At 42.7% G+C, this 24,456-nt stretch overlaps 4 protein-coding genes across 4 annotated transcripts; 2 read left to right on the forward strand and 2 right to left on the reverse strand.

Annotated features, from left to right (window-relative positions):
• Positions 1 to 711: 711 nt before the first annotated feature.
• Positions 712 to 1,690, forward strand: sfr1 (SWI5-dependent homologous recombination repair protein 1; the record flags this gene model as incomplete). Its single annotated transcript, XM_079279977.1, has 3 exons — positions 712 to 904; positions 1,036 to 1,380; positions 1,502 to 1,690. The coding sequence occupies exons 1-3, from the start codon at positions 809 to 811 to the stop codon at positions 1,688 to 1,690; spliced, it is 630 nt and encodes a 209-aa protein (XP_079136103.1). The 5' UTR covers positions 712 to 808.
• A 142-nt stretch (positions 1,691 to 1,832) lies between these two features.
• cfap43 (cilia and flagella associated protein 43) lies at positions 1,833 to 16,671 on the reverse strand (the record flags this gene model as incomplete). Its single annotated transcript, XM_079279976.1, has 38 exons — positions 1,833 to 2,012; positions 2,093 to 2,222; positions 2,325 to 2,384; positions 3,281 to 3,433; positions 3,680 to 3,836; positions 4,034 to 4,146; positions 4,367 to 4,577; positions 4,667 to 4,755; positions 4,840 to 4,926; positions 5,159 to 5,266; positions 5,555 to 5,674; positions 5,760 to 5,888; positions 6,623 to 6,703; positions 6,967 to 7,053; positions 7,231 to 7,407; positions 7,593 to 7,787; positions 8,290 to 8,427; positions 8,537 to 8,641; positions 8,730 to 8,855; positions 9,564 to 9,641; positions 9,920 to 10,030; positions 10,685 to 10,838; positions 11,827 to 11,957; positions 12,061 to 12,225; positions 12,363 to 12,523; positions 13,355 to 13,477; positions 13,637 to 13,740; positions 14,000 to 14,148; positions 14,283 to 14,360; positions 14,465 to 14,581; positions 14,712 to 14,843; positions 14,998 to 15,080; positions 15,197 to 15,341; positions 15,444 to 15,594; positions 15,727 to 15,894; positions 16,011 to 16,107; positions 16,286 to 16,539; positions 16,643 to 16,671. The coding sequence occupies 38 exons, from the start codon at positions 16,669 to 16,671 to the stop codon at positions 1,837 to 1,839; spliced, it is 4,872 nt and encodes a 1,623-aa protein (XP_079136102.1). The 3' UTR covers positions 1,833 to 1,836.
• Positions 16,672 to 17,151: 480 nt separating this feature from the next.
• Positions 17,152 to 20,545, forward strand: LOC306785323 (glutathione S-transferase omega-1-like). The gene is made up of 6 exons (XM_079279660.1): positions 17,152 to 17,291; positions 19,004 to 19,112; positions 19,225 to 19,447; positions 19,543 to 19,644; positions 19,799 to 19,905; positions 20,146 to 20,545. The coding sequence occupies exons 1-6, from the start codon at positions 17,264 to 17,266 to the stop codon at positions 20,294 to 20,296; spliced, it is 720 nt and encodes a 239-aa protein (XP_079135786.1). The 5' UTR covers positions 17,152 to 17,263; the 3' UTR covers positions 20,297 to 20,545.
• Positions 20,546 to 20,743: 198 nt separating this feature from the next.
• On the reverse strand, positions 20,744 to 24,456 carry itprip (inositol 1,4,5-trisphosphate receptor interacting protein). Its single transcript, XM_079279659.1, has 2 exons — positions 24,325 to 24,456; positions 20,744 to 22,518 (listed from the first exon to the last, which is right to left on the reverse strand). The coding sequence occupies exon 2, from the start codon at positions 22,456 to 22,458 to the stop codon at positions 20,863 to 20,865; it is 1,596 nt and encodes a 531-aa protein (XP_079135785.1). The 5' UTR covers positions 22,459 to 22,518; positions 24,325 to 24,456; the 3' UTR covers positions 20,744 to 20,862.

Here is a 24,456-nt window from a genome sequence, read left to right on the forward strand (position 1 = left end):
TGAAAAAATGTAAGATATCTGGACCCGTCTTCAACAAACCATGAATAAATCCGCCTGGAGTTAAATAAATCCTTTAATAATAGAGATGAATCAACTGATGAGAAGAGCTGAATCACAATATGACTCGACCCTAGTAACAAGGAGTAGCCAAGTTACATTGCTTTGAACCCCCACACACTTTCAACCCCTCCCAAAAGCCCACAAAATATCTTTAACTCTTTTAATTCCTTTGAGCACTGTGTGTGAAACAGTTCAGTTCTCTTAACCCCACACTCTTCTCTAAAAATCCTTTTTTGTTTTTTACCATTTCCTAGTTTCATGTACGGTATTATTGAGATTATTATTAATAATACTATTGTAAAGATATCTATTTTTTTTTCTAGTTTGAATTTTTGTTTTAAAAAAAGAAAGTAAAATAATTGTTTATATAACTATGTATAACTTTTCCAAAACAAGTCAAGAGAGAGGATGAAGCCTTGTGGTTTTAGGAATAAAACAACAACGGTATACGAGTTTAAAAATTGGGATTTGTGCGATAACGTATCACATCACCAACAACTACAGTTCCCAGGATCCTTTTCGGTAACGCGTAATCAAATTCTGCCCAATCGCTGACTTTGGAGGTTTACTTGAGCCGCAAAAAAAGAAAAACAGGAAGTTCTCACGTCGCGTTCGCCGTTTAGTATCTCAGTTATCGTTTTGTGAGTCTTAGTTTTGTCTTTACGGTTGTCGACGAGACGCTACGTGACTAGCTAGTTAACGTGACTGTAGGTTATTTACAGAAGGTCCACGAGTCCACGTTTCCCCGATGGAAGTCACTCCTAAAGCAGCCAAATTCAAACCGGTGTGTTATTCACCTCTTCACTCAGCGGAGTCGAGCCCCGGTGAATACAAAGAGGAGAAGGTGGGTTGAAGTGCAATTGTGCTTGCATGTTACGAACAACGTCAACATGAACGTTATACTGAATTGAAATTGATGAAACACAATCTGCTATCATCACACTGCGTGTCATCCATGCACTGACATCTCCGCAGCATCAGCAGCAGCTGAGCTCCTCACTGAAGGAGAGGCTGAAGAGATCGAGGCGCTCCTTCACCTCGCCCTTCTTCTCTGTGGCCAAACGCCTTTGTGTCGACGACAAGGAGGAGGATGGCCAACAAGTTTCAGCAGAGACGGTTAATAATCCTCCGCTGAGCATGCCCGATGTCAACAGAAATGAGGAGAAACCAGGGAGTGAATGGTTTTCTGGACCCATTCCCAAGCCAACACAGCCTCCCTCTAAAGACTTTACGCAACAACGAGACCAGCTGAGGAAGGAGGTCAAAGACAAGATGGAGACTCTGCGCAGGCTCAAGATGGTTAAAATGTACAGGAACAAGGTACCGGCGACCTTTTAACCTGTCTGGGTTTGCTCCTAACATGAACGTTTGGATTTATTTTGCTTAGCTTGACTGAAAGTGGTAATTTGATATGACTTATTCTTTCCGTCTCTCTCCCTAGAATGATTTAACTCTGCTCCAGACCTTGATTGACAAGTGGAGGAGTTGTGCTCAGGCTGCACTCTATGAGCTCCAGTCAGATGTCATCGTAGAAGGACAGCAGGCCAACCTGTCGGCGGTCATCGACCTCTTTGGTCTGGAGGACGGCATTCTGCACTTTGACCGCACAGAAGACGACTTCACTACATGAAATTTAAAAAATCCCGCTTTAAACCATCACATGAGGTTTAACCGTTTTATTTGTTGCTGCTATTACACTCTGATTCACAGCTCAATTGTAAATGTAATGCTACGTTTTAAATAGGATTGTGTTCTCTGTTGAAGAGAAGGCCTTGCTCAGTTGTATTTCAGCTGATCCATTGAAGGAAAGTTCTTCATCCTCAGACGCTCGACTTCGGCCCAGAGGAAAGCCATTTCATCCCCCTGCGCTCTGGCAAGGTCCTCCAAGTTCTTCCTGTAAAGGATTTCCTGGTAGCGCTCCTCTGTTTCAGCTGCCTGGTTTTCCTCTGAAGCTAAACACCAAACGGGTCACATTGTGAGTCAGAAGAGGCTCTAAAATCTCCCTTTACAGCTGAACTGTTTGTTTCCTTACCTGATGCTTCATAGATGTGTGTCCTCTCTGCCACAGTCACAGTCCTATCAGGCAGCTGCTGTTCCACAGCGGCGTTCTTCTCCTCTTTCTCGGCTGCCTGCTTGTTGAGCTGTTCAATGCTGTTAATGCGCTAAGGAGAACATAATATGTATATTCATTTAACAGTCAGTTAATGGAAAGTACACAACGCCGACATGATTGATGAGGTCAAATTGTTACTTTGTTTTGTTACCTTTTCCTGAATAACTATAGTTGTCTCGACATGCATGTCTCGATCTGTCTCTTTGAGATCCTGGAAAGAAAGAAAAGGGAATAACCGACTTGAATAAAGTGACTGAAAAAGCGAAGTGTGTGTGTTTGTTTCTCTCCATGTTTTGACAACAGCGCTGGCAAAAAAAATGGTTTATCGCTTCAGGGTCCTAAAGAATGAGAGGAAGCTGCACGCTACGCCACAGAAGAGCTACCTGAAGACATGTTTGGTGTGTGCTACGCTCATCGACAATAAGATGGATGACTCATTTGTTCTTTATGTATTTTTTTTATTATTGCTCAACCACCACCTCCCTATTTTTCTACATCACAAACTTGTGAAAAAACTGTTTTATAATGTGTATGAAGGGGTGAACGGATTTCAACGGCGAACAAAGTATCTCAACTTTTGTTGTCCGTCGTTGATTAACCTGCCTGTTAATGTCGTATATTAAACCAGTCTCCACCTTTTGGGTAACTGTTTTAAAAAAGAGGAAAGAAAAAGAAAGGGGGTGGGGAGCTTGCGTGAATACGGTGTGTCTGTGTCAACAAAGCGCCATCCATCTGTACTCTGGGATGGTAACAATTTTCTGCTCGCATAACATCTCGAGCTGCCAGAACCAAAATACCTGCCTTGATATCAACGACTGAGGTTTGGCCAGAAATGCCGACGGGGTTAAAGTGTCGACATAAATGCCGACACGTCATTTCCATTTGGAGCAGATGCTGAACTTTTTGAAAACATTTGACATATAATTCCCATGAATTATGTCCAGTAGCATCGAGTAGTTTTATTCCTCCTAAAGTGTTACGTTGTGCATATTTACTTATTGAGGCCAAGACAGTAGTTGAGAATAAAAGATATCCCGGTCCTTGAGAAAAGCTGAAAAAAATAAAGAATGCTGCATTACAATATTTCAGTTTCCCGATATCACTCACATCCTGTTGCTTCTCAAAGAGTCGGAACATCTGGATGTCCCTCGCCTTGGTGTTGAGGTCCTCTATCTGCATCCCCACCATCCTGTGCTCCCACTGCAGCTGGATGATGTATTTGCACTTCAGCATGGAGGCTATCGTCTGCTCTCCCAGTGTCTGATCACAGAGATGACAATCATTTGACGGAACACAGACATTTATCACCAATGTATCTGACCAGCACTTTAAATTATTGTATTTAAGTATTGTAATTAAGTACAAAACACAGATTAAATCATGACCCCTTGTGTATTTGTGTATATATACACACACACACCGGTATATACACAGTAGATAAGACAATTAATTGCATATCCTTGTTTTGCAATAAGTGTGTCTGTGTGTCTGGTGGTGTAGGCTGACCCTGCGTGTGTTGAGTTTCTCCAACACACTGCTGTTGATCAGTACAGAGTCGGTGTAGTCAGCTGTCAGGTCTGTGGTGGACACCTTCACCTGGTCCTGTCTGAGCAGGACCTGGACCATGATGTCCGTCAGGAAGCGGTTCTTCTCCCTGTGCAGACTAGAAGGGAGCAGGATGACAAAAAACACGAGAGGATCACTCTTCCATAGAGACACAGAACAAATCATATTTACTTTTGAATATAAACATATATATATATATATATATATATATATATATGTTTATATACAGGTTACAGAGAATGAGACACGTTTTAAAATTTAAGACTTGACTAAATTAAGACTTGAAAGTCATACCTTTGAAGTCCGTCAGAGAGATTTTTAATTTCCTGTTGAGCGGCGCTGTCCTCATCTCTCCTCTTCTGAAGGAACGTGTTCATCTCAGCGAGAGTCAAAGCTTTGACTTTTACCTGAAAAAGGATGTGTCAAACACTGAGTGGACAATTCCCCACATGATAGTGATACGATCAATTCATTAGTGCAATTAAAACGATTTCAGTTGGTAAACAGACGATGGAATGTTGTAGTAATTGAATGTTTGCCGTGTGAAAAACCCCGGTAAGTATTTTAGTGGACGAGCAATGCTCGTCTGTATTTCCAATCTTTAACCCGTCTATGTCCTCACGTTACCTTTTGCTCAATCTCTACTTTTGTTCTGCGGACAAGACAAAACCTCTCCCAGATTTGTATTTTCATGCCTTCTGGTGCATTCTCCAGAGCGTCCAGCTTATCCATGGCCTTCAGCAGTTTGCCGAGTGCATCGGGAGCCAGAGAACCGCACAGACGCTGCTCTTTGAACAGGCTGGAGCTGTTGTCGGCCTGGGTGCACATCTTTTGAACCCTGAGGTATAAAAGACAGTGTGCAGCAACTGAGCAGCTAATTTACAAAGTAAGATGTTGTGGATGTCAAGGTCAGCAAGTATTACAAACCTGGGTCTACACTTGAACAATTTATGAAGGCGATCAACCGCATGGCTTCGCACATCGGAGAACTCCTTTCTGAATTCTTTGTCAAGAACCTTGGGAGAAATCGATGGACATTATGTGTGTGCGCGCCATCACTTACAGCCCAAATTATTTCAGTATTTTACCAGCTGGCTTACTTCGTCCTCGGCTACAGCGCTGTCATAGGACTCGTGAAACAATTCCAGTTCTTCTTCACGTCTCTTGACCTCCTCCCTAATCTCCGCCTGTCAGAAAAACACAGGTCAATAGGACGAGAGCAGCAATTAAGATAAATGGTGTCTGGCAGCCTTGAAATGAGCAGGTTAGCTCTTGCAGAACACACCTGACTGATGGAAAGATATTACACTCTAATTTGGAAGAGCATCGCTGCCGTTCACTCAGGTATGTCACAAATAACAGAAACTGAATCTGGTAGTCGTACATTCCTTGAGTATTACTGTCTACGAGTGTTCTGACCTTGTATGCAAACGTTTTTTCAAGTTTGAGCTTGAGCTCCAGCTCTCGATTTCTCATTCCGTCTTCTACGAGGACTGAATACACAAGATAAGTAATCGTGAGCTCTTCCTGTAAAATACATCAAAAACAACATCAAGCAGGATTTTTTTTTTGAAGGTGTCACATCCACGAGATATCATGTATCATGGTTATCTTAAGGAGGGAACCACAATGGGAACAGAGGGCCCTTCAGACTGTGTGAGGAAAATGAGAAAAAGGAAACAAAGGAATCAATGTGATTCAGAATCATGTGTCCGTGTTATGAGTACATGTGTCACATACATGTTCTGCGTGTGTGTGTGTGTGTGTGTGTGTGTGTGTGTGTGTGTGTGTGTGTGTGTGAGATAGTAGGCTCACCTGATAAATAGCCATTTCACATTGAAATTTCTTCTTAAACAGCTTTGTCAAAGCTTCATCAAACCTTTCGGTTGCATCCCGTTTGGACTCCTGTAGTTTTTTCATTTCAGTTTCCATCGACTGTAATTACAGAGTTCACAGGTGATTTGTATCGATCACTGATCGGAGGTTTGTGGTATTACTTTTTGTCACATTTATATAATACCTTTTTGTATTTCTCCTTCTCCTCACTGAGGTCTTTGCTTTTCTTTTCGTACTCTTCATAGACTTTCTTCTCCTCCTCGCTCCACTGAATGTCAGGTTTGATCAAAACAAACTCAGGCGGAGGTATTTCCTGTGGATTTAATTCAAAAGAAACTATGTGCACTTCATGCTGATTTGTCTAATCCAACTGACACTGCCTCGAAAAATGTTCATGTGAAAAAAAAAAAGACATAATAAAGGGGGCGAGATTTCTTGTGTGAGTATTAAGTGTTTAATTTTGGGTGCAGTGAGAGTGTTTTGTGTCTAAGAAATGACTGCAGGAGGGAGGGAAGAGTTTTCTTCTACTCTTTCTCTCCCACAAAGCCAAAACATGTTTTGTGTTAACTCTTACTCTGTGATTTATATATGTAACAAATCCTCATTTAATAATGAAATAAAAATCCAAGAAACTAACTTTAAATTTGGGTTGCTACTAACAAATAGCTTCATAGATTAATTGTGTATTCTATCAAATGTTAGAAATGTGCAAAATAAAATGCCCATCATAGTTGCCAACACCCCAAGAAGAGGTCTTGTTTTATTGCACCAACAGTCCAAAAAAGCCCAAAGATATTCAGCTTATGTCATATATGACAAAGAAAGTCATCAAATCGTCCCAGTAAAGAAGCTGAAACCAGAGAACGTTTGCCATTCTTGCTTTAAAATGATTAAAACAATTAACTGATTGTCAAAATAGTTGCCCATTATCTGGCAACTGACTAGATGCTCAAAGGAGAAAATATCTACAACTTGTTTATTATTTTATCTGAAAAACAAATTGGGTTCAATCTGTATTTCAATCACAATTTGAATATTTTGACCCACCATTCTCAAGATGTCCTTTTTTTTCAGGTCACGCACTCCATCCATCATGTCATCGAGAGCCCTGTCTCTGACATCATCCCACTGCAATAGAAAGATCAGTCAATGTGAAGGAACTGAACTGCTTCCATTTGTGACTTTCTGTGTAATACTGCACATCACATAAACATATCATATTCATATATTTAATTTATTTTTGAAATAAAGTGAAGCACAGTTAAATTCACTCTTACTGTTGCCGATCATAATCATAAAAACGCTTTCCATACATGGAAGTATTTAAAGAATTTGTAAACAGCAACAGACAAGATTTGCAAAACAAAAACACATGTATTGTTCCCGCATACTTTGGCAGCCAAACGTTGTTGCTCTTCCAACTTCTTCCTCTCCTCCTCCTCTGTCTGTTCTGGCGTGAGGTACTTTTCTGCTTTTATCTGTAAGTGGGACAAAAGTGCATCGTGAAAAAGCATCTCATGCGATGAAGACCACGCAATACTATTTTACGTTTCAGTAAGAAAAACAAACGAACCACCAAGTGGCTCAACGTGGATTTGTTTGTTGAACTGAACGTGAACTTTGTGAACTGTTTATATCCCGAGGAGGTGAGTAACCTCCGAGTCGTCCTCCTGCTCGCTGGTGGTCAGGCCGGGCTCCCACAGCTCCTCGCTCACGTCCAGCTCCAGCATGGTCTCCCTGATCTGCCGGTCCCTGTGCTTCACAGTCTCCTTTTGCTGGTGCGCGGCCTCAAAGTCGGCGTTGAAAGCCGCCTTGACGCGATAAATCACATCCTGCATTCGGAGTTGAGTGAAATCCAGCAACGGAAAAAAAATTGCAATTTTAAATCATGATATTTAAGTGCTCTTTATTTCATTTTCTATTTCTATTATGTTGTGTGTGTGTTTTTAATACTCTTTGGGAGAAGTATTTTTGCATTATAAAAGGCTTTATTTTCACACTTTTGCAAAGTTCCCACCTGCAGCAGAACTATCTGGTTGATCCTCTGTTCTGTGGTTTGCAGGCAGAACTGATCGTAAATATAAGGACTGGAACATCCCAACTGAGCGGAGCAACTTCCCGCTGCAGCAGCACTCTCTGCGTCGTGGCCTTCCTCCCCCTGCTCTGCCTCCTTCACACGGGTTGTGTTGGAACTTTTCTGCAGCCCGCTCTGCTGCAGCAGCTGAAAGGTTGGGGACAAATGCGTTGAATGAGAGGGCTGAAATAAATGTTGAGGATAGACTCTGTGGCCACAAGATTATAAACTTTATCTCAAGAATATTGCAGCGAAGGAAGCTGTCCGAACAACTATCTCTTCGCCACACAGCCATAAATCTAGAGACATTTCAACACTGGCGGACTGGCACGTATTCAAGCATTTGAAAAAGTTACAGCAGTGAAAGGTCGTAGGACTGTGATTCAAAGCATCAAATTATTTTCCAGATGTAAACCTGTTTTGACTTGAATGGTTTTTGCCATAAAATGTGTTTCCATAGCGTGAAAACCTGCATACTGAGGAGGTTGCATCGCCAAAGCTTTTAGAAAACGATTGCACGGTGCCTTTCTGTTTCACATTATAAACAGTAAACATGTCATCTAATCTATTCCAACTCATCACACGTGCTTCTCAACACCACGTTGCGCTAACAAGAGTCTAAACCACAGAACGCTCAGGCCTGTGGGCCAGTTAAGCTTACGGTGCAAGCAGCCATTTCAATCTTCCTCATGTTCTGGACCCTGTGAAGGTCCTCCACCTCTTTGTCGGTTCGCTCTTTCAGAGGATAGTTCCTCACCTGTTGTTCTGAGTAAAAGGCCTGTGGCAGACAGCCAGAAGTGATTTAGATTTCTTAGTACAGATCATACAATTCTGTGATAATTAAGAAAATGCAACACTTCTCTGAGCTTGTTCCTCGGCCATCTTACCTTCGCGGCTTTGCCTTTGACCGTCTTGGAATCCCAGCATTCTCTTCTTAGGACATCGCTGATGTAGCATTTTGCTAAAATCTCCAACTCGATTTCATTTCTCACCTACAATGTGACTGCGTTAAGAATCTCTTCCGTCATCATTGATCACTGTCATTGAGTTCATGTTTGTGTGTGTGTGTGTCTGCATTACCCGAGTAACTTCCTGCTCCACTGTGGCCTCCAGTCTCCGCTGCTCCTCAACATCCGGGTTCAACTCTTGTCGTTCCAGACACTCAATATTTGGGAGGTTCTCATTTTCGCGCATCATCTCCTGGATCTGCAACACGGAATAAACGGTTTATTCATCATATTGTTTGTTCGACAAACTTTTTGTGAAAATTTAAACAACCGTCTGTGAATTGTTTCGTAATTGTGCGACTATCTTTAATATAACCCGAACCCTAAACACTGGATGAATACATTACTACGAATATAACTTCTTTTTTGAATTTTTATTTATGATGGACTTAAAGCATACAGTATTTGTATATCCTAGAAAACAATTAAAGTGGAAATTAAAATGGTAGAACGTTCAAAATAGGTCAAATGTTCTTGAGACGGACCTGATGTTTTGAAATACCATTGGATCACATGTCATGGTTTGATAGTAGAGTATTTATTCATGTATTATTCAATTTAGTTCAATATTTGTTCATTCATGCATTTATTAACAGAATTCCACATACAGTTTTTATCCTTTCGCTTATGATTGCTTTAGCTTTGTGATGTTTTTCCTCTTTCATTTACTGTGTGTGTGTGTGTGTGTGTGTGTGTGTGTATGTGTCGCCCTGGTAGCGAGCTGCGGCGCGTAATTACAGGGATGGTTCTCATTGAATTGAAAAGCACTTATCGGAAATGTCTAATGATATGGTATTTAGGCTTACATGGACTGTGAGATGTTGTTTAATGTTTCTCGTGCTCAAGAACCTCAGTTTCCTCTTAAGGGAAGATTTAAATGAACAAATATGTAATAAAACTCACTTACATCGTCAAGTAACTCTTTGATGGCTTTCCTCAGGCTTTTCTTTGTCTCAGAATATTGCTCATTGTCTTCTTTTATAACCTGCTCAAAATATTAGATGGAAAACAAATTACATTATTAAAGTGTGTACACTTATGTCAACTCACAACACATTCCCATCTTCTTACTCCTAACTCTATGTGGCGATAAATCAAGCTGTTACACAGAGAAACTGTGGCAAAAGCAACACAGCTAGATACCTCACAGAGGTGCAAAGGACTCTTTCGAAATTCTCCACCTGCAACGGGTGAAGTACCGTAACATAGTTATCCGCATCTTGTGCCACAACCACAAATATGAAGGCATGTTAAGTCACTGACCGCCTCTCGCCTGCTGTCCAGCCAGGTGGGGTGTGAAGGTGGTGCAGACAGCAGGCTGTTATAACTCTCATCCTGCTCCGTCACATCCACAGTGTCCGCTCCACCGCTGGCCTACAGAGTGGGAGCACATATAAAAGATAACGCAGCGATACAGATGAATACAAACATATGCTTTGACACATTGCTTAACATTTAATCTATTAATGAACGAGGGCTTTGCATGTATAATAAATTAAATTTAATATCTCTGGTGTTGTGTAATATTCATACCAGATTTATACCACGATGTTTTCATGAAGACCACAAAGTGCTGAGCTGTTTATCGCTGAAACAGCTCAGAAACAAACTATTCACATTTATCATTATAGTCTTTACGTTTACTGGGATGCCGCACACTTTTATCATCAGCACCAACATAATCTGCTTCCTAGTAAAGTCTGTCATACAATGTACTTTAAAGGCATTGATTCAGTTTCATAACCGTTATGGAGGTTGTAGTCTGTGTTGTGTTGTACTGAGAGGTGTTTGTACATTGTTTTTCCCCCCAACACATAAAACATTCAGTATAACTGAACAACATCCTGAAGGTAGGATTTATTGCAGGGCTGTTGCGTGAGACAGCATTAGTTTTAGCATGCGAGTGTATGTTCTGCAATTGCAGTGAACTGTTTGGAGTTTCAAAGGCAACAAACATCATTATAGTCAGTCCACTGTTATGTAGTAGCCTACTAATTTACTGCTAAAACAGAATAGGATGTAATTTACCTCACTTTCCTCTGGTTCGACTGTCCCTTGGCCCCACTCAGGCAAATCAATGAGGACGGGATTCTCAGTGTTGAATATGGTCTTCAAGAAATTATTCATAGACCGACTGTGCTTGCTCGCTTCATTCACCTTACCAGCATCCGTGCCTTTAATTCTGTATGGAGCCATGGAAAACACAAGGTATACACAATAAGAGAGCAGATATGTGAAGATAATGATGGCCAGTGAAATAAATCCAAATAAAATTAGAAATAAAATCATATGATCTTTCAAGAACAAATCATGCTGTCTATGAATGGAAATTAAGTGAATTGTAGAGTTCAATGCCTTAATAATTATTTTCACATTAATTAGCCATTTTGTGTTTGTAATATAATGAACAATCAAGTGTAAGAGTAGAATAACCTTAACGGCTAAGGCTGACAATATAATATAATAAGTTGTGCTTTAATTGAGGACTATTTTCAGCTGTGCTATTTGGTGCACTGGTGAGTATTCATGTCAGCAGGAGCGCGTATCAAAATAAAAATGAATAAATCACGGTGCCTGTGTTGATCGTAACGAAGGAGCAGGTCAGAGATGTGTAAAGCTGCGACTCGGCGGTGTGTTTTCAATAGTTTTTGGACAACATTGATCTTCATGGCACAGAGGAACAAGCTCCTGTAAGGCTTTGGCTACAGAGACACTACTTGCACTTTTCAATTCATTGTTGGTTTTGGTCTTTTCATGGGATTTGTAAAAAAAAAAAAAAAATAATCCTATTTCTGGAAGATTAAAATAGTTTTCCTACAAGTAGAAACTGCTATGGAAAAGGAAAAGATCTTTAAACTTCAAAACAAAAGCGTGCCGGGGCGAGCGGAGGAGACGGACGTGGAATGTGATATTATTCAGTGGTGAGAGTTGGCTGTGAGATTTATTGGATCTTTGTTTTCCTGCAGATTATGATCAAGATCCCCCTTGACCCACCACTTCGGTTGTATTTATTTTACTTTCCTCGAGGCCAACGCCGAGAGAGGAAAAATACAGTTTAAAATGCACTCTATCAAACGGCGTAAGAGCGGCATCACGACTGCGAGCAACAGTTCCCTCTGCTGTTCACAGCTGTGCGTTATGTAAGCATGACAGACTGCTTGCTGGTTTACCTGAGATCAGTGCACACAAGAGAGCCATCTTTAAAGCCAGCAGTGAGAAGTGTCTGGCTGTCTGCAGCAAAGGTCACGCTCCGAACTCCACCCAGGCGGCATGAATGACATTGCAGTTCAATGTGCCGCTCCTATGTGTGCGGCGACAGCATTGTAATACACACCACAGATAATGGAAACAAGATTCAAAAGTTGAGAAGGAGTAATTAAGACTAAATAAAAAGGAGCTCCTACCATGGAAGCCGTTTCTCGGATAAGTAGGAGGCCATCTCGGCCCACGGAAGCCAGCCATAACTGATGAGGAGACAGACTGAGAGAGGCAGGACCCAGAGGGTGACCCCTCACTTCCTGCTCTGGTTTGAGCTGGACCACCTGTTCACTGGAGAGGCCGTCTGTGTCCTGGGCAGAAAAGTCAGGGATCAGGATAATGTGTTGATGGCTGGCAAAATAAAATAGTAGTTTACTATGATTGTATCAACGATATTTCAGGTGGATGAAGACATCGTAATAATCTGTCACATTAGGCAGCAGTGAACCTGGGGAAGCTCAAATCGCTGAAGACTGTTCCTCTCTTGGCAGTAAGCAAAGACCTCACTGAGTCCCAGAACACAGGATTCAAGAGGATGAGGCACTTCGTATCTGGACACTTTGAGGACGAGAGTAGACAGACAACCATGTCGGTCTACACAGTCTGGACCTGCAGGTCAGCAAAGGCACATCATCAATGTGTTAAAATGAATGAATTCGAAACAGTCAAAGCTTATCAACAAAGTCATTGTCATTGGTGATTTTACCTATCATGTAGACAGCGCCTTAAAATACACTACGGACATATTTTTAGTTCTGTGACTCAGATTTGACCAGTGTGTGGCACAATGCTCTTCTGCAGCCACACGTCAGATCTAATGTTTGCACTTTCCTCTCGAGACCCGTCTGTCTCGTGGTCTTTCTTGCTCAACAGGCTGCATAAACTATGGGCGTGGTTTTGTAAACCGCTCAGTCGTTTTTCCCTCTCTTTTAAACAGTGTGTTGGTGACAACATGTCGAAACAATTGGATACAAATGTCTAGTTACGATTAATGGGTTCTGCTAATGTCTCTGGCTGTGGTTGTCTCTTTGGAAACAAACTGTAGTCCACTGTCAGAGCATTCCCATGGATGAATTATGAGACTCCCAGACAATAAGAACAAAAGGAAAGAGAAAGTATCGTCAACCGCTTCGGCATTATTTACTGCTGAAGCGCTCCTTACTGACAGGAGATGATTCATTAATCGCCGGTTGCAAAGTCAATTATTATCTTGTGTTCAGTGTTCCATCGTATCTTTCATCTTTGATACCTACCAGACTGTTCAGAGAGGTAATGGGAGCACCTGGACTTAATCAAGGCTCTATTATTAACAGCTCTCTCTCCTCTGTACCACATTATCGTATGAGGGTCAACCAGTGCGGACTTAAAAAACAACTTCTGACCAATGATCCCAAATTAAAGAACAATATAGAGAATGAATCCACTATACCAGTGCTGTACCTGAAAGTTTCCTGGTAGGCAAAGAGAGCACCGTGAGCTCCTGCCCTGTGCACACAACAACTTTCACCTGCTCACTGTCTCTGATGCACTGAGTGGAAAGCGACAAAACGGCCCCGGGAACAACTGGAAAATCAAATGACAACAGGATGCAGGTGAGCGTGATCTCGCTTCTAGTTGAAGTGTTACAGGAGTAGGGCAATTCATTTCTAGACAGCTATATACACATTGTAAGATAAAATGATAAAAGTAACATGTCTCATCAACAAAATAAGGAGTATCTACCTGTGTATCCTGTGACTGAAAACATCTTTGATGGCCTTGCGTCTAGTACATAGATGTAGGAATCTGAGGCACCTGTGAGAAGGTAGTGCCCCTCTTGATCAAAACTGTAAAAGCACACACACACACACACACACACACACACACACTGATATACAGTATATAAACACAATAAGAAACATTGCAACCATTTTAATATGACAATTTAATGAGCTTTGCTGACTAGAAGTGGAGGAGCAGTTGTCCTCTCAGGGTTTTATGGGTAGAGATAACTCACGCCTCTACTTCGTAAATGTATGATGCGTATAATACTTTGTTAGTGTTAAACTGAAACTCAGTGGCATCACAGGGATAGAAGATACTTACACGAGTTGATCCACAGGAGTGTGGTAGAGATGAACCCGGTGCACCAGGCGAGGTTGCTGCTGCCCGTTCAGGTCAACGAAGAGGACATCTCCTGACGCCGTTCCAACAGCTGCGTATTGTGCAATAGGACAGCAGGCCAGACTTGTCACCTATAAGCAGACACAGATTAACACGCTTAAACTTTACTTCTATTCTGTTGAATTTCCCTCTTCAATTTTCAGAACAGGTGTATTAATGTGGCACCGCTGATGTGTTCGGAATGTTCAGATGTTGTGACTCTGACCTCAGCTTGAAGAGACAAGGAACCAAGAGAAACGCCATCTGCAGACCACAGCTGCAGGGCCCCAGAATCCGTCACCGACTGCAATCGGCACAAAAACATCCCCACTGACTTAAGAGACATTGACCCAAATTACACATGCCATCATGAGACACTGTCATTCTTGAGTAAGACAAGTGATTTACCACACAGATGTTTTTGTCAGTGTGTGACAAAGCTGCTGTCACAAAGTTGCCGCTGAGAACATCCGGGAGTTTCACAATCTCGTCAGACCGGGATGAGTTTAACACATAGACTTGACCCTGAAGAAGAAGAAGCCTGTTATGGTCCAATCATCTATTTTCTTTTCTTTCAGTTACATGTTAATATTTAATTAAATGTCATGTGACTTTATGTACAACAAGCCACACTGAGGACCATTTCAGTACTTACTGTATTAGATGAAAAAAGTAATGTTTCACAGTCAGGGGAGTACATCACAGTTGTGACAGGCTCTTCTAATGTCCACGTTTGTGTGATGTTGATCTGAGTCACTTTGATTTGCAGACAGTGCACCACACCCTCCTGTGAAACATGCATTTTAAAGTGCTTTTAAATTTGAGAAATTGAGAATTCACGATGGCTGAAATGGCAAATCACATCACAGATTGACAGAAGAGTTTTGAAGGTGTCGTACTCAGTGAGCCGAGCAGATGTTATTGGGTGCATGGGCCAGTACCTGTCCTACAGCAATCAAACCATTCCGGTCAAGGGTTAAACCTCGAAAGTTGCTCTGTCTGAGTTCACGGATGGCATCAGCAGCTGAACAAAAATCAAATGTAAATTGTCTTTTCTGTTGCAAAATGAAATAAGGCAATACAATGACTATTACAATATCTGCCAAGTCCCAGTGTGTGTGTGTGTGTGTGTTTGTTTACTTGTGGGGTTGAAGATGACTGAGACAGAGAGGCTCTCTGGGTCAACAAGGAGCAGAAAGCCTTCCACACAGCCCACAAAAAGCTTGGATGTGGGTGTCCAGCAGATGGCACAAGGAGTTAGTCTGGCTTTGGTGCAGGGTTTAGTCTGCGTAAACACATGTGGAGTTCTGTAACAGTCTTTGTTTTTCTGCAAACATATTTTAAAAAGTGGTGAACGTGTATTGGATTTGTGTATTAATGACAATACCACAATGTGTTCTGCATTGTCTCCCTTGAGCCCTGAGATAGCTGATGGAGGCATCTCAAGACTGAAATCGGGCAGTTTGTCGCTGACAGTATGAGAGGTGGGCGCCAATCTCTCAACAAAGAAGCCATCAGTTGTTGGAAGCGCTATCACACTGCAATGCAACAAATATGACGTACACGTTGCACTTGCAGCTTATTGAACATAAAGCAAATAAACGCAGGTGATGTTTGTTAATTTATCAGTTACATCACATGCAATGCTACCACACCCAGGTCTGCTTCACCTTGGTTTCAGGACATGAAAGCTGGCACTCTTCTGAATACTCCAGACAGTGAGGGACGTACTGCCCAAAGCACAGAGCTGGAGCCAATTCAGAGGGTTGAACACCAAAGAAGTGACATCCTGCCCAGCATGTGGTTGTGTACAAATGGGCTCCGCGTTTTCCCAGTTCCTGCATCACACAGGTCATAATTACAATAAAAGAGCTGCTCAGACCGAAATGAACATAATTGGAAATCTGGAATACACGATATATAAAGTGGTGTGCTGCTTCTTTCAATGGCTTACCACACTGTTATGGTGTGATCTGGCAGAGATGAACAACAGCCCAAATAAGGACCATCAGTACTTAGTGTAAGAGATGTGTAGTCCAGTTGTGCTGCGCCTAGAAGAAAGAAAATAGCCTAAATGTAGGATGGATGCATACATACAAGCAAACATTAAGAACTCAAGACATCTTGGAAGAAAATGACCATTAAATTATAAATTTAAAACATCACCTTCCAGTTGAAATATGATTGCATTTGCATAGATAATGATCTCTGCTGGGAGAAGTATCTTACCTTTTAGTTCATTCTTCAACTGTAACTCGGGGAAAATGTACACAAATATAGACGGGGAGAGCTTTTCCTCTGAGAAAGCAAAGGTCCCATTGTTGCCATTGGCTGTCAAAGCACCAACTCCTCTTCCAGGACTCTGGAGCACATTTAGCTTTTTTGTCTCCAGGTTGAGGAAACAGATATTAATCCCACATGTGTAACAAACTGTTTCATTGTCGACAAACTCGATACTCTTGTTGGTAAAGCCTCGTATCCACCTAGAGGGAGTAAAACACAGGATACAACATGGGGTTGAGATAAAACTGTGATAAAAACGGAACATTAACATATTATAGATATGTATTTATAGCAGCAACATACCTGACTTCTAAACTGCCAATGTCATCCATTTTATGCCAACAATAAAACTACACACAGTGAAATTAAACCCTTTTTTTCATCAACACAACCGACAAACAAACGTTCACGTCGTAACGTATCCCTGGCAACCAGTCAACTTCTTCTTCTTCTTCTGTTTTTACGGCGGTTGGCATCCAGCTTATTGGTGCATTAGCGCCACCATCTGCTCAAGAGTGTGGAGCAGCCAATAGACTTTCTCAATAGACAATCTTTCCCACAAAACAATAAATGAAATGAAATGAAATGAAATAATAATAATAATAATATCACATCAACATATATTTTATCCTCCACGTTTTACACTCCAGACATATATCGCTGCATTTCCTATCATATCCTATTACGAACCCTCGTGTCCTTTAAGGAAGCTAACAGCCTATGCTCAGCACCAGAAGTCTCCTGACTTCTACCTTGGCAATTACCCTATCATGCTATTGGCTGATGCTCTATCTGACACGCCCTTACCGGTGTCGTAGGCTAACCGTATATTTCAGCAACAGACACCACATATCGCTGTACACAGTCAGTCGCCTGCTCCTCGCGTGCCCAGACTTCGATACTTTCAGCACCTGAAGCGTGATCATGTCTACAGAGAAGTGTCTCGCTAAAGGTAAGACTCTACGTACTTCCGGGTGTTTGACCACTCGTTGGTTTCCTCCTTTCTGACTTCTGGAGGGAGACTGTTACGTCATCATATAATGCAGTGGCGGCTGGTGGAAAATGTTCTAGGTAGGGCCATCCTATCAATTTCAGCAAACATCCCAGTATGATTTAATGCATTATTATTATTATTACTTGGCAGTTAAATATTTAACATGTATTCCAACACGAAAACAATCAGTAAATAACACTTATATAATATAATATAACATGTTTATTTATTGAGATGCCCCTATGGACCTTGTTGTAGGAGGTAAAGATCAGGAGAAGTAAACATGAAGTGTAATTATGAATACTGATGTTAAATTAAGCTGTGATGAGTTTTCACTGTTAATTTAACATCTCTATTACATGTTGATGCCTCCATGACCAAGTTAAGCAGATGAGACTGAGGACAGCTATGTAGAAGAAAAGATGTTCACTTTGTCTAATATGTAGCTTGACAGAGTTCTCATGTGTGTCCTGGTGTTCTCATGTGTCCTGGTGTTCTCATGTTTCCTTACTTCCTCATCCCTCACTCCCTAACTGTCCGTGCTGGATCCGTCCCCTTTGTTTTAAAAAGCTAAATAAATGATTAGCATGACGTCATCCAGCTAGCCAAACCTGTCAGGTGTACAGCTAGTACAGAAGCTTCGCATGTACTGCTTCCCTTTCCCGCGAGTCTGCTGTCTGATTGTGAGGTCAGGCTGATCTGATATCAGCTCTTTGGCTGCAGAATCTCTGCCAAAGTTCTCCTCTCAAACGGGTCTTGGAGGAGTAGTGCTCGCGCTGGCGCGGGCGCCTGTAGAGACTTCTCCTGACGAGAACGCGCAGCGAGGGGGGCCTGATCGTTCTGGCCCCAAGCTGAATCTATTTGAGGGCGCTGATTGGCTAAATTGTATGTCACTCATTTATATCTTGAATCAGCAATTGGCTAAACTGCTTCATAGACCCGTCTCTTTTGGGCCAAAACGATTAGGCCCCCCAAGCTGCGCGTTCTCAGAGTGTCGAGCACACAGGCAGAGAGGACGAGCAGGAAAAGCATATATTTTGCGCAGATATCATACTTTACACACACTACTGGGTACATTCCACAGTTCAAAAACACAAATATTGACAATTTGTATTATTTATGATTATAATTTTTTTTTTTTTTGTGGCTCATGGTGGGGCCATGCCCCATGGCCCTCTATTGACCAGCCGCCACTGATATAATGTAAGTTATCTAATAAAAGTTTATGTTTTCAGACCGCACAATGTTCTCTTTAACATCGTTATTGTATATATTGCATTACTGTGTTTTTCTTCATGAATTCATTAACGTGGATAAAGTATTTTAATCCTGTAGCATGAAATGGGAACACTTAAGTTATGTACAAGTACCTCAAAAAGGTTCATCACTTGCCAAAATATTCGTATTACTCACTACAGCTGTTTTAATGGGAAAATTCCCAAACAAATTGCCAAAATAAAGCAATCTGACCATTTGTTGTCACTCGCTGTCTTTTTATGAATGTACACTATTATGTGCATGGATTTATAATTTGCATTGGTTGTGATTTTAACGCTCAAGTACAGAACAGTAACGGGTGAACGTTCAGGCATGAATGGTAGCAAACATAAATCATCGCACTCTACATTTGTGCTTAGTCATGTCTGGAGTTTGCCCTATTTTTCTTTCAGGGAGTGCCGCACCCGGTCCTGTCCCCAGCAAGCTCATCAGACTTTACAGCATGAGATTCTGCCCCTTCGCCCAGAGGACCAGATTGGTGCTGAACGCCAAAGGGATCGAGTAAAGACACGTTTTTATAATTATACTCTTATGTAAAACCAGAGCTCCACTACTTACAGAACCTTAAATACCTGTGTGCTTTTTCATTATACAACCTGCTTTTGTCTTTCAGACATGAGACTATCAACATCAACCTGAAGGACAAGCCGGAGTGGTTCCTTGGGAAGAATCCTCTTGGACTTGTTCCAACCCTGGAGACCTCTGCTGGTGATGTGATATGCGAGTCTGACATCACCTGTGACTTCCTGGATGAAAGTTACCCGAAGAACAAGCTGCTTCCTTCCTGTGCTCTGGGTAAAGCTAAACAGAAGATGATGATGGAGAATTTTTCCAAGGTGCACTCTATGAAGACTTTATATCTGGTGTTTTGTTTTGTATACTTTCTACTGTTACTATCAAATAATCCTATTCATGCCACTGTTTACTACAGGTTGTACCGTACGTTTACAAGGTTGCACTGGGGAAAAACAAGGGCGAGGATGTCTCTGCACCGGAAGCTGAACTGAAGGAGAAGTTTTCCAAATTAAATGAGGTAGGTTGCGAAGTAGAGCGCTCTGGATTCTTTCCACGTTCACCTGATGTGATTTGGTAGGTTGTGAAGTTGAACCTGTTCCCAGGAATAAGCGTGGGCACAACTAGTTTACGGTGTTTCGTGCAAGGCTGATAAACGTGCGTTTATTTCTCAGGACCTGGTTAACAAGAAGACCAAGTTCTTCGGTGATGACTCCGTCACAATGATCGACTACATGATGTGGCCATGGTTTGAGAGACTGGAGAGCTATGGGCTGAAATCGTAAGCAATACTCTCCCAAGACATTTCAAAAAATAAATATATTTATGGAAGCATTTCACTCGCAAGGTAAAAGTACAAATATGAGGTACAGTACAAAAGTAAGACATCCAAGAAAGGAGCAGGAAATGTGATCAGAAACAAGTCTTCTTCCGTCACCACGTCTGATATGTCGTATTATTTCACGAGGGCGCCTCACGTGTTGTATTCAGGTGAATGACTTGATTCCCGTTGTCTTTGCAGCTTCCTTGACGGCACACCTGAGCTGAAGAAGTGGACCGAGCTAATGTTGGAGGACCCGGCTGTCAAAGCCACAATGCACAGTGTGGACACCCACAAGGCCTTCAGCAAGAGCTACGGGGAGGGGAAACCCGACTACGACTATGGCCTGTAGAAAATAAGTGACCAAAAGCTGAAAACCGTCCCGTTTATTATTCATACCCATCTTTTGATTGTGTTACTCTGGGGGTCGTGTCTTAGCAAATACTATGATGAGTTGACAGGGGTGTGTTTTTATTGGCCATTGATTTTGTTATTGAGGTAAAAAATAGGAATCATAATGGCAATGAGGTTCAGTGAAGTGCATTGACTCTGTGTTTTCAATGATCCAGTGCTTTCTCTAATAAAAACGGTGGATGTAATGACTCTGGCCTGAATTTTCTGTCTATGTTTTAATAAATTAACTACATTCGGTTGCTTCTGACAGATATCTACTGTAAAATCTTGACTTGGAGTCCTTTAGTCACACTGGTTACCTTGTCAAGTGTGAAGAAAGCAGCTGCAGCAAAAAAAAAAAAACTTTGTGTCAAGATATCAGCTGTAACTAAAATAACTGTTGTAAGTGCACCCTTCTCACCTGAGTAATTGTGTATCACATGCAACAGTTTGTAACACCGAAATGACATTTAAAGATCTGAAGTCGTGATACGGAACACGGCCGTATAGCTCACAGACCTTCATCTAGTCTGTGGCGTAAGTGCGGCGCGTGTACTCTTGTATGAGCACAGGTGCATTTCTCAACATCTCGTGGAAATGCCCGACTGTCGCTGCATGAAGCTCCCTCCGCAGCACCAGCGACCGGAACAGATTGACTGGCTCTGCTTTGCGAAACATCTCGGGAACCTGGACTTCTTCCGGCACTTTACTGTTCCCGATCAGAACGTGATGAAGTCTCTTCTCGTGCAGGCTCCTCTGCAAGAAGCCGAGCACATCCCGGAGCCGTTGCTCCGTACTCTCGACGCTCCACACGGAGGAGGGCCTTTGAGTGAGCAGCAGGTGCAACAGAGCGGTCTTCAAATGGTAGCTAGTGAGGAAGCTTTTCCCCGTGAGCGCCGTCTGCTTCCTGTGTAGGAAAGTAACAATCTGAAGGCAGTGTAAATGACAGGAATTCTGCGGTAGGCGTTTAGAGAAATGCTTCAGCAAAGTCCTCTCGTAGACTGCAAAAGAGAGGGGCCAGCACGGGTCCGGAGAGCCGTCGCAATCGGACGGGAAGTGCGAGACAAAGTAAGCGTCTGTATCCTCCAGCTGAACCGCCGGTATGATGTTCATCACCATCACTTTCCCGGAAGGGAATCGGATCTTCAGAGCACCGGCGGCGTCCAGGTTGCGAAAAGTGAGCTCAAAGTCGTATTTGTAAGAGATGCGTCCCCACGCTTTGGTGAGCGAGACCTGAAACCACTTCGTGACCTGATCTTTGGCTAAGAAGCGCGTGTTCCTGGAGCACAGCAGTTGATCGGGACTGCGGTCCGCCTGTACTGCGTCATCCTCGCCGACGTGCAACAGGCAAAGCATGTCCTCTCCCAGGTTAGCGGAGCCGCAGACGCAGCCCTCCTGCTTCTCCCCAAACCTGCTCACCTTTATCCTGCCGCAGCCCTGCATGTCTGGAGGCACGTCACTGGAGGGGCTGCACCACAGCTGGAACTGGAAGGCGTACGGATCTGGAGGCGAGAAAGGCACTATGAGGTCGCACGTCAGCGGCTTGCACACCTTCCACGACTCGAACATGCTTCCGATCCCGACGAAGTCCCCGACTTCCATGCCCGCCTGCCTGTCGCACGCGCTCCTGAGCGAATCCAGCAAGTCGTACGCGAAACCCTCGACGAACTCCCTCACCTGCCAGTTTTCGTGGGCTGAAGTGTAGGTGCATTTGTCGCAGAAGTTGCTCAGGATCTCCTTATCCAGCGCCACCGTCCACGGGGTGACGGATCCCCCCTCAGAAAACACGTCTTCATCCTCAACTGGCCGATTTGCTGCGTCGGCGCCACCGTGCACCCTGCCCACCTCGACAGCGAAGAACACGACGAAAGACACAGCGCTCCAAAAGCACCAAATGTAACCTTCCTCCGAGCTGGTTTCTTCCTGCTCCGAGTCCGGCTGTGAGAGCTCTTTCTCCAGCCTCGCCCGCTCCATCTCCAGCCTCTCCTCGTGCTGCCGCATCCGAACCATCAGCTCCTCGTCCTGGTCCGGGAGCGTGCCGTTCTCTTGAGGAAAGAGCAAGGGGTGGTTTAAAATGGCAGCGGCCACCACCATACACACCCGTGCAATGGCCCCCTGCATCTTCAGCTCGTTTCTAACGCGCACATTTAGGCAGACGCCCGGGCAGCTGCAGCTCAGATCCTGAAACAAAAAACACAGAAATAGTTTTGGGTTCTTTTGGGAATTGGGAATTAGCAAATATTAGTGTTGATGTGCTGAATAAAATGAATGAAAATCATGGTGTATCAACATTTTTGCAAAGCACTCCACCCAAAGGGGGAAGCACAGATTGTCCCTCTAAATATAGAGGCAGTGGGCTGAGTGACACAGGGAGTGACGCACTCGTCCAGTATCAGACTGTGCAACATGGGAGGAAGGAAGAGTCCCTTTGGCCCCCCTTCTCTGATAACCCTCTTTAGTTACCAACATTGTGCCTGCATTTACATCCTGTTAACATTTTGTCCAAAATAAAATGAGTAACGCCTCCCTTTCTGGAAAATGTCCAAAAGATTATACATACGATGGAATTCAGCTTGTAAGTGAAACAATGTGGGGAAACACTGACACTGTCGTTATTATCTTCTTTCCTGGACGTCAGATAACCGACAACTCTTGCAATATATTGCAGAGAAGAGGAAGTTACATCAGTATGTTGCATATGTTCCAAGCTTTTAGTAGAAGCTAAAGAGTCAACTGCACTGGTGGGGATAGACTGAATCTATCCATCACCATTATAATCTTCAAAGGAATACAAGGTGTTTGAGGCTTCCTTCATTCGGCAAACTAAGTGAACAAGAAATAGGAAGTACATGTACTTCATGATGTCACTGTAAGATCATGAGCGCATGAGCTCTTCTGTCAAGACTTGAGCTTTAAAATGACAGCGGTAATGGCCGAGTGTGTGCGGCCACAGAGCCGGGGAAACTTCCCATGACTTACTCACTGGGCTGTTTTCCAACACTTACATGGTTCAGTCCATCCAAACAAACATGAAGCCGGACAGAGAGCGAGAGGCCTGTGCAGTATAGTTCATTACAAATCATCTGGGATCATCTGTTGTTACAGAACATGTAGTCCACATGAACACGGCCAGAATTCTGTGCTCCTCAATTTTCCTCAAACAGATTTCAGTTACAACGTTAAGTGCTAAGGCCACGATGTAAAACTACTCTGGTAAAAGTAAAACGACTAAAAGTACATGAGTGATTACCGAATAGAATTCTACACAACTATATTTCAGAGGGTAATATTGTTCAGACTATCAATACAACTATTACATTGTGATGTAATATTACAGATTCAACCTTCACCAGCTGCAACGTTAAAGTGATGTACGCATTGTTGCACCAGTAAGTCAAAGCCAATAATGATAATACATAAATTAATATGAAATTGACCACTATGCATAACGAGTACTTTTGCAAGTTTATTTTGACGCAAATAATTTTGTAGGGTAGTCATTTTGAAAGCAGGAAATAGCATACTTGATACGTGATATTGCTACTTTTATTTGAGTAAAAGTAGCAATAAGGAGCACTTTTGCACTTATTGTAAGTACATGAGAAGGCCTCAATGTAAAGTTGAAACACCCACTATGACGTAACGGTGTACAGTGACGTTTCACACACACACACTGCCAACGGTTACCACCTCTGTTGTCTCAGCAACACGACAGTAATCCGCTCCTCACGGAAATGTCGCGGCAGCAAAAAGAAAACCGTTATTCCTGACACACGTGTCACTTTACATCTAACACACGGGGCTCTATGGTAGCTCTAGTGTTACGCATTGAAGCAACAAAAAAAAGCGACAATTAAAACGTTTACCGTCCAGGAAATACACGCAGCGAGCATAATTTGGGCAAGACATTTGCATGTGGAACCACTTTAACTCGCTCTTCGTTGAAGTGCATCGGATTAAAGTGTGAGAAAGCGGTGATAAGCCTACCTTTGTGCTGCTCTCTGTCTACGGGCATGGTGATACCCGTATGTTGCTGGCTCTCTCCGGTGAAAGCAGCCTCGTGAAAAACTCGTGTGAACAACGAGGGAAACTATTTCGCAGCTCTTTGCTTATTTCCTG

The sequence above is a fragment of the Melanostigma gelatinosum genome, assembly GCF_949748355.1.
Source record: "Melanostigma gelatinosum genome assembly, chromosome: 12".
Lineage (NCBI taxonomy): Eukaryota > Metazoa > Chordata > Actinopteri > Perciformes > Zoarcidae > Melanostigma > Melanostigma gelatinosum.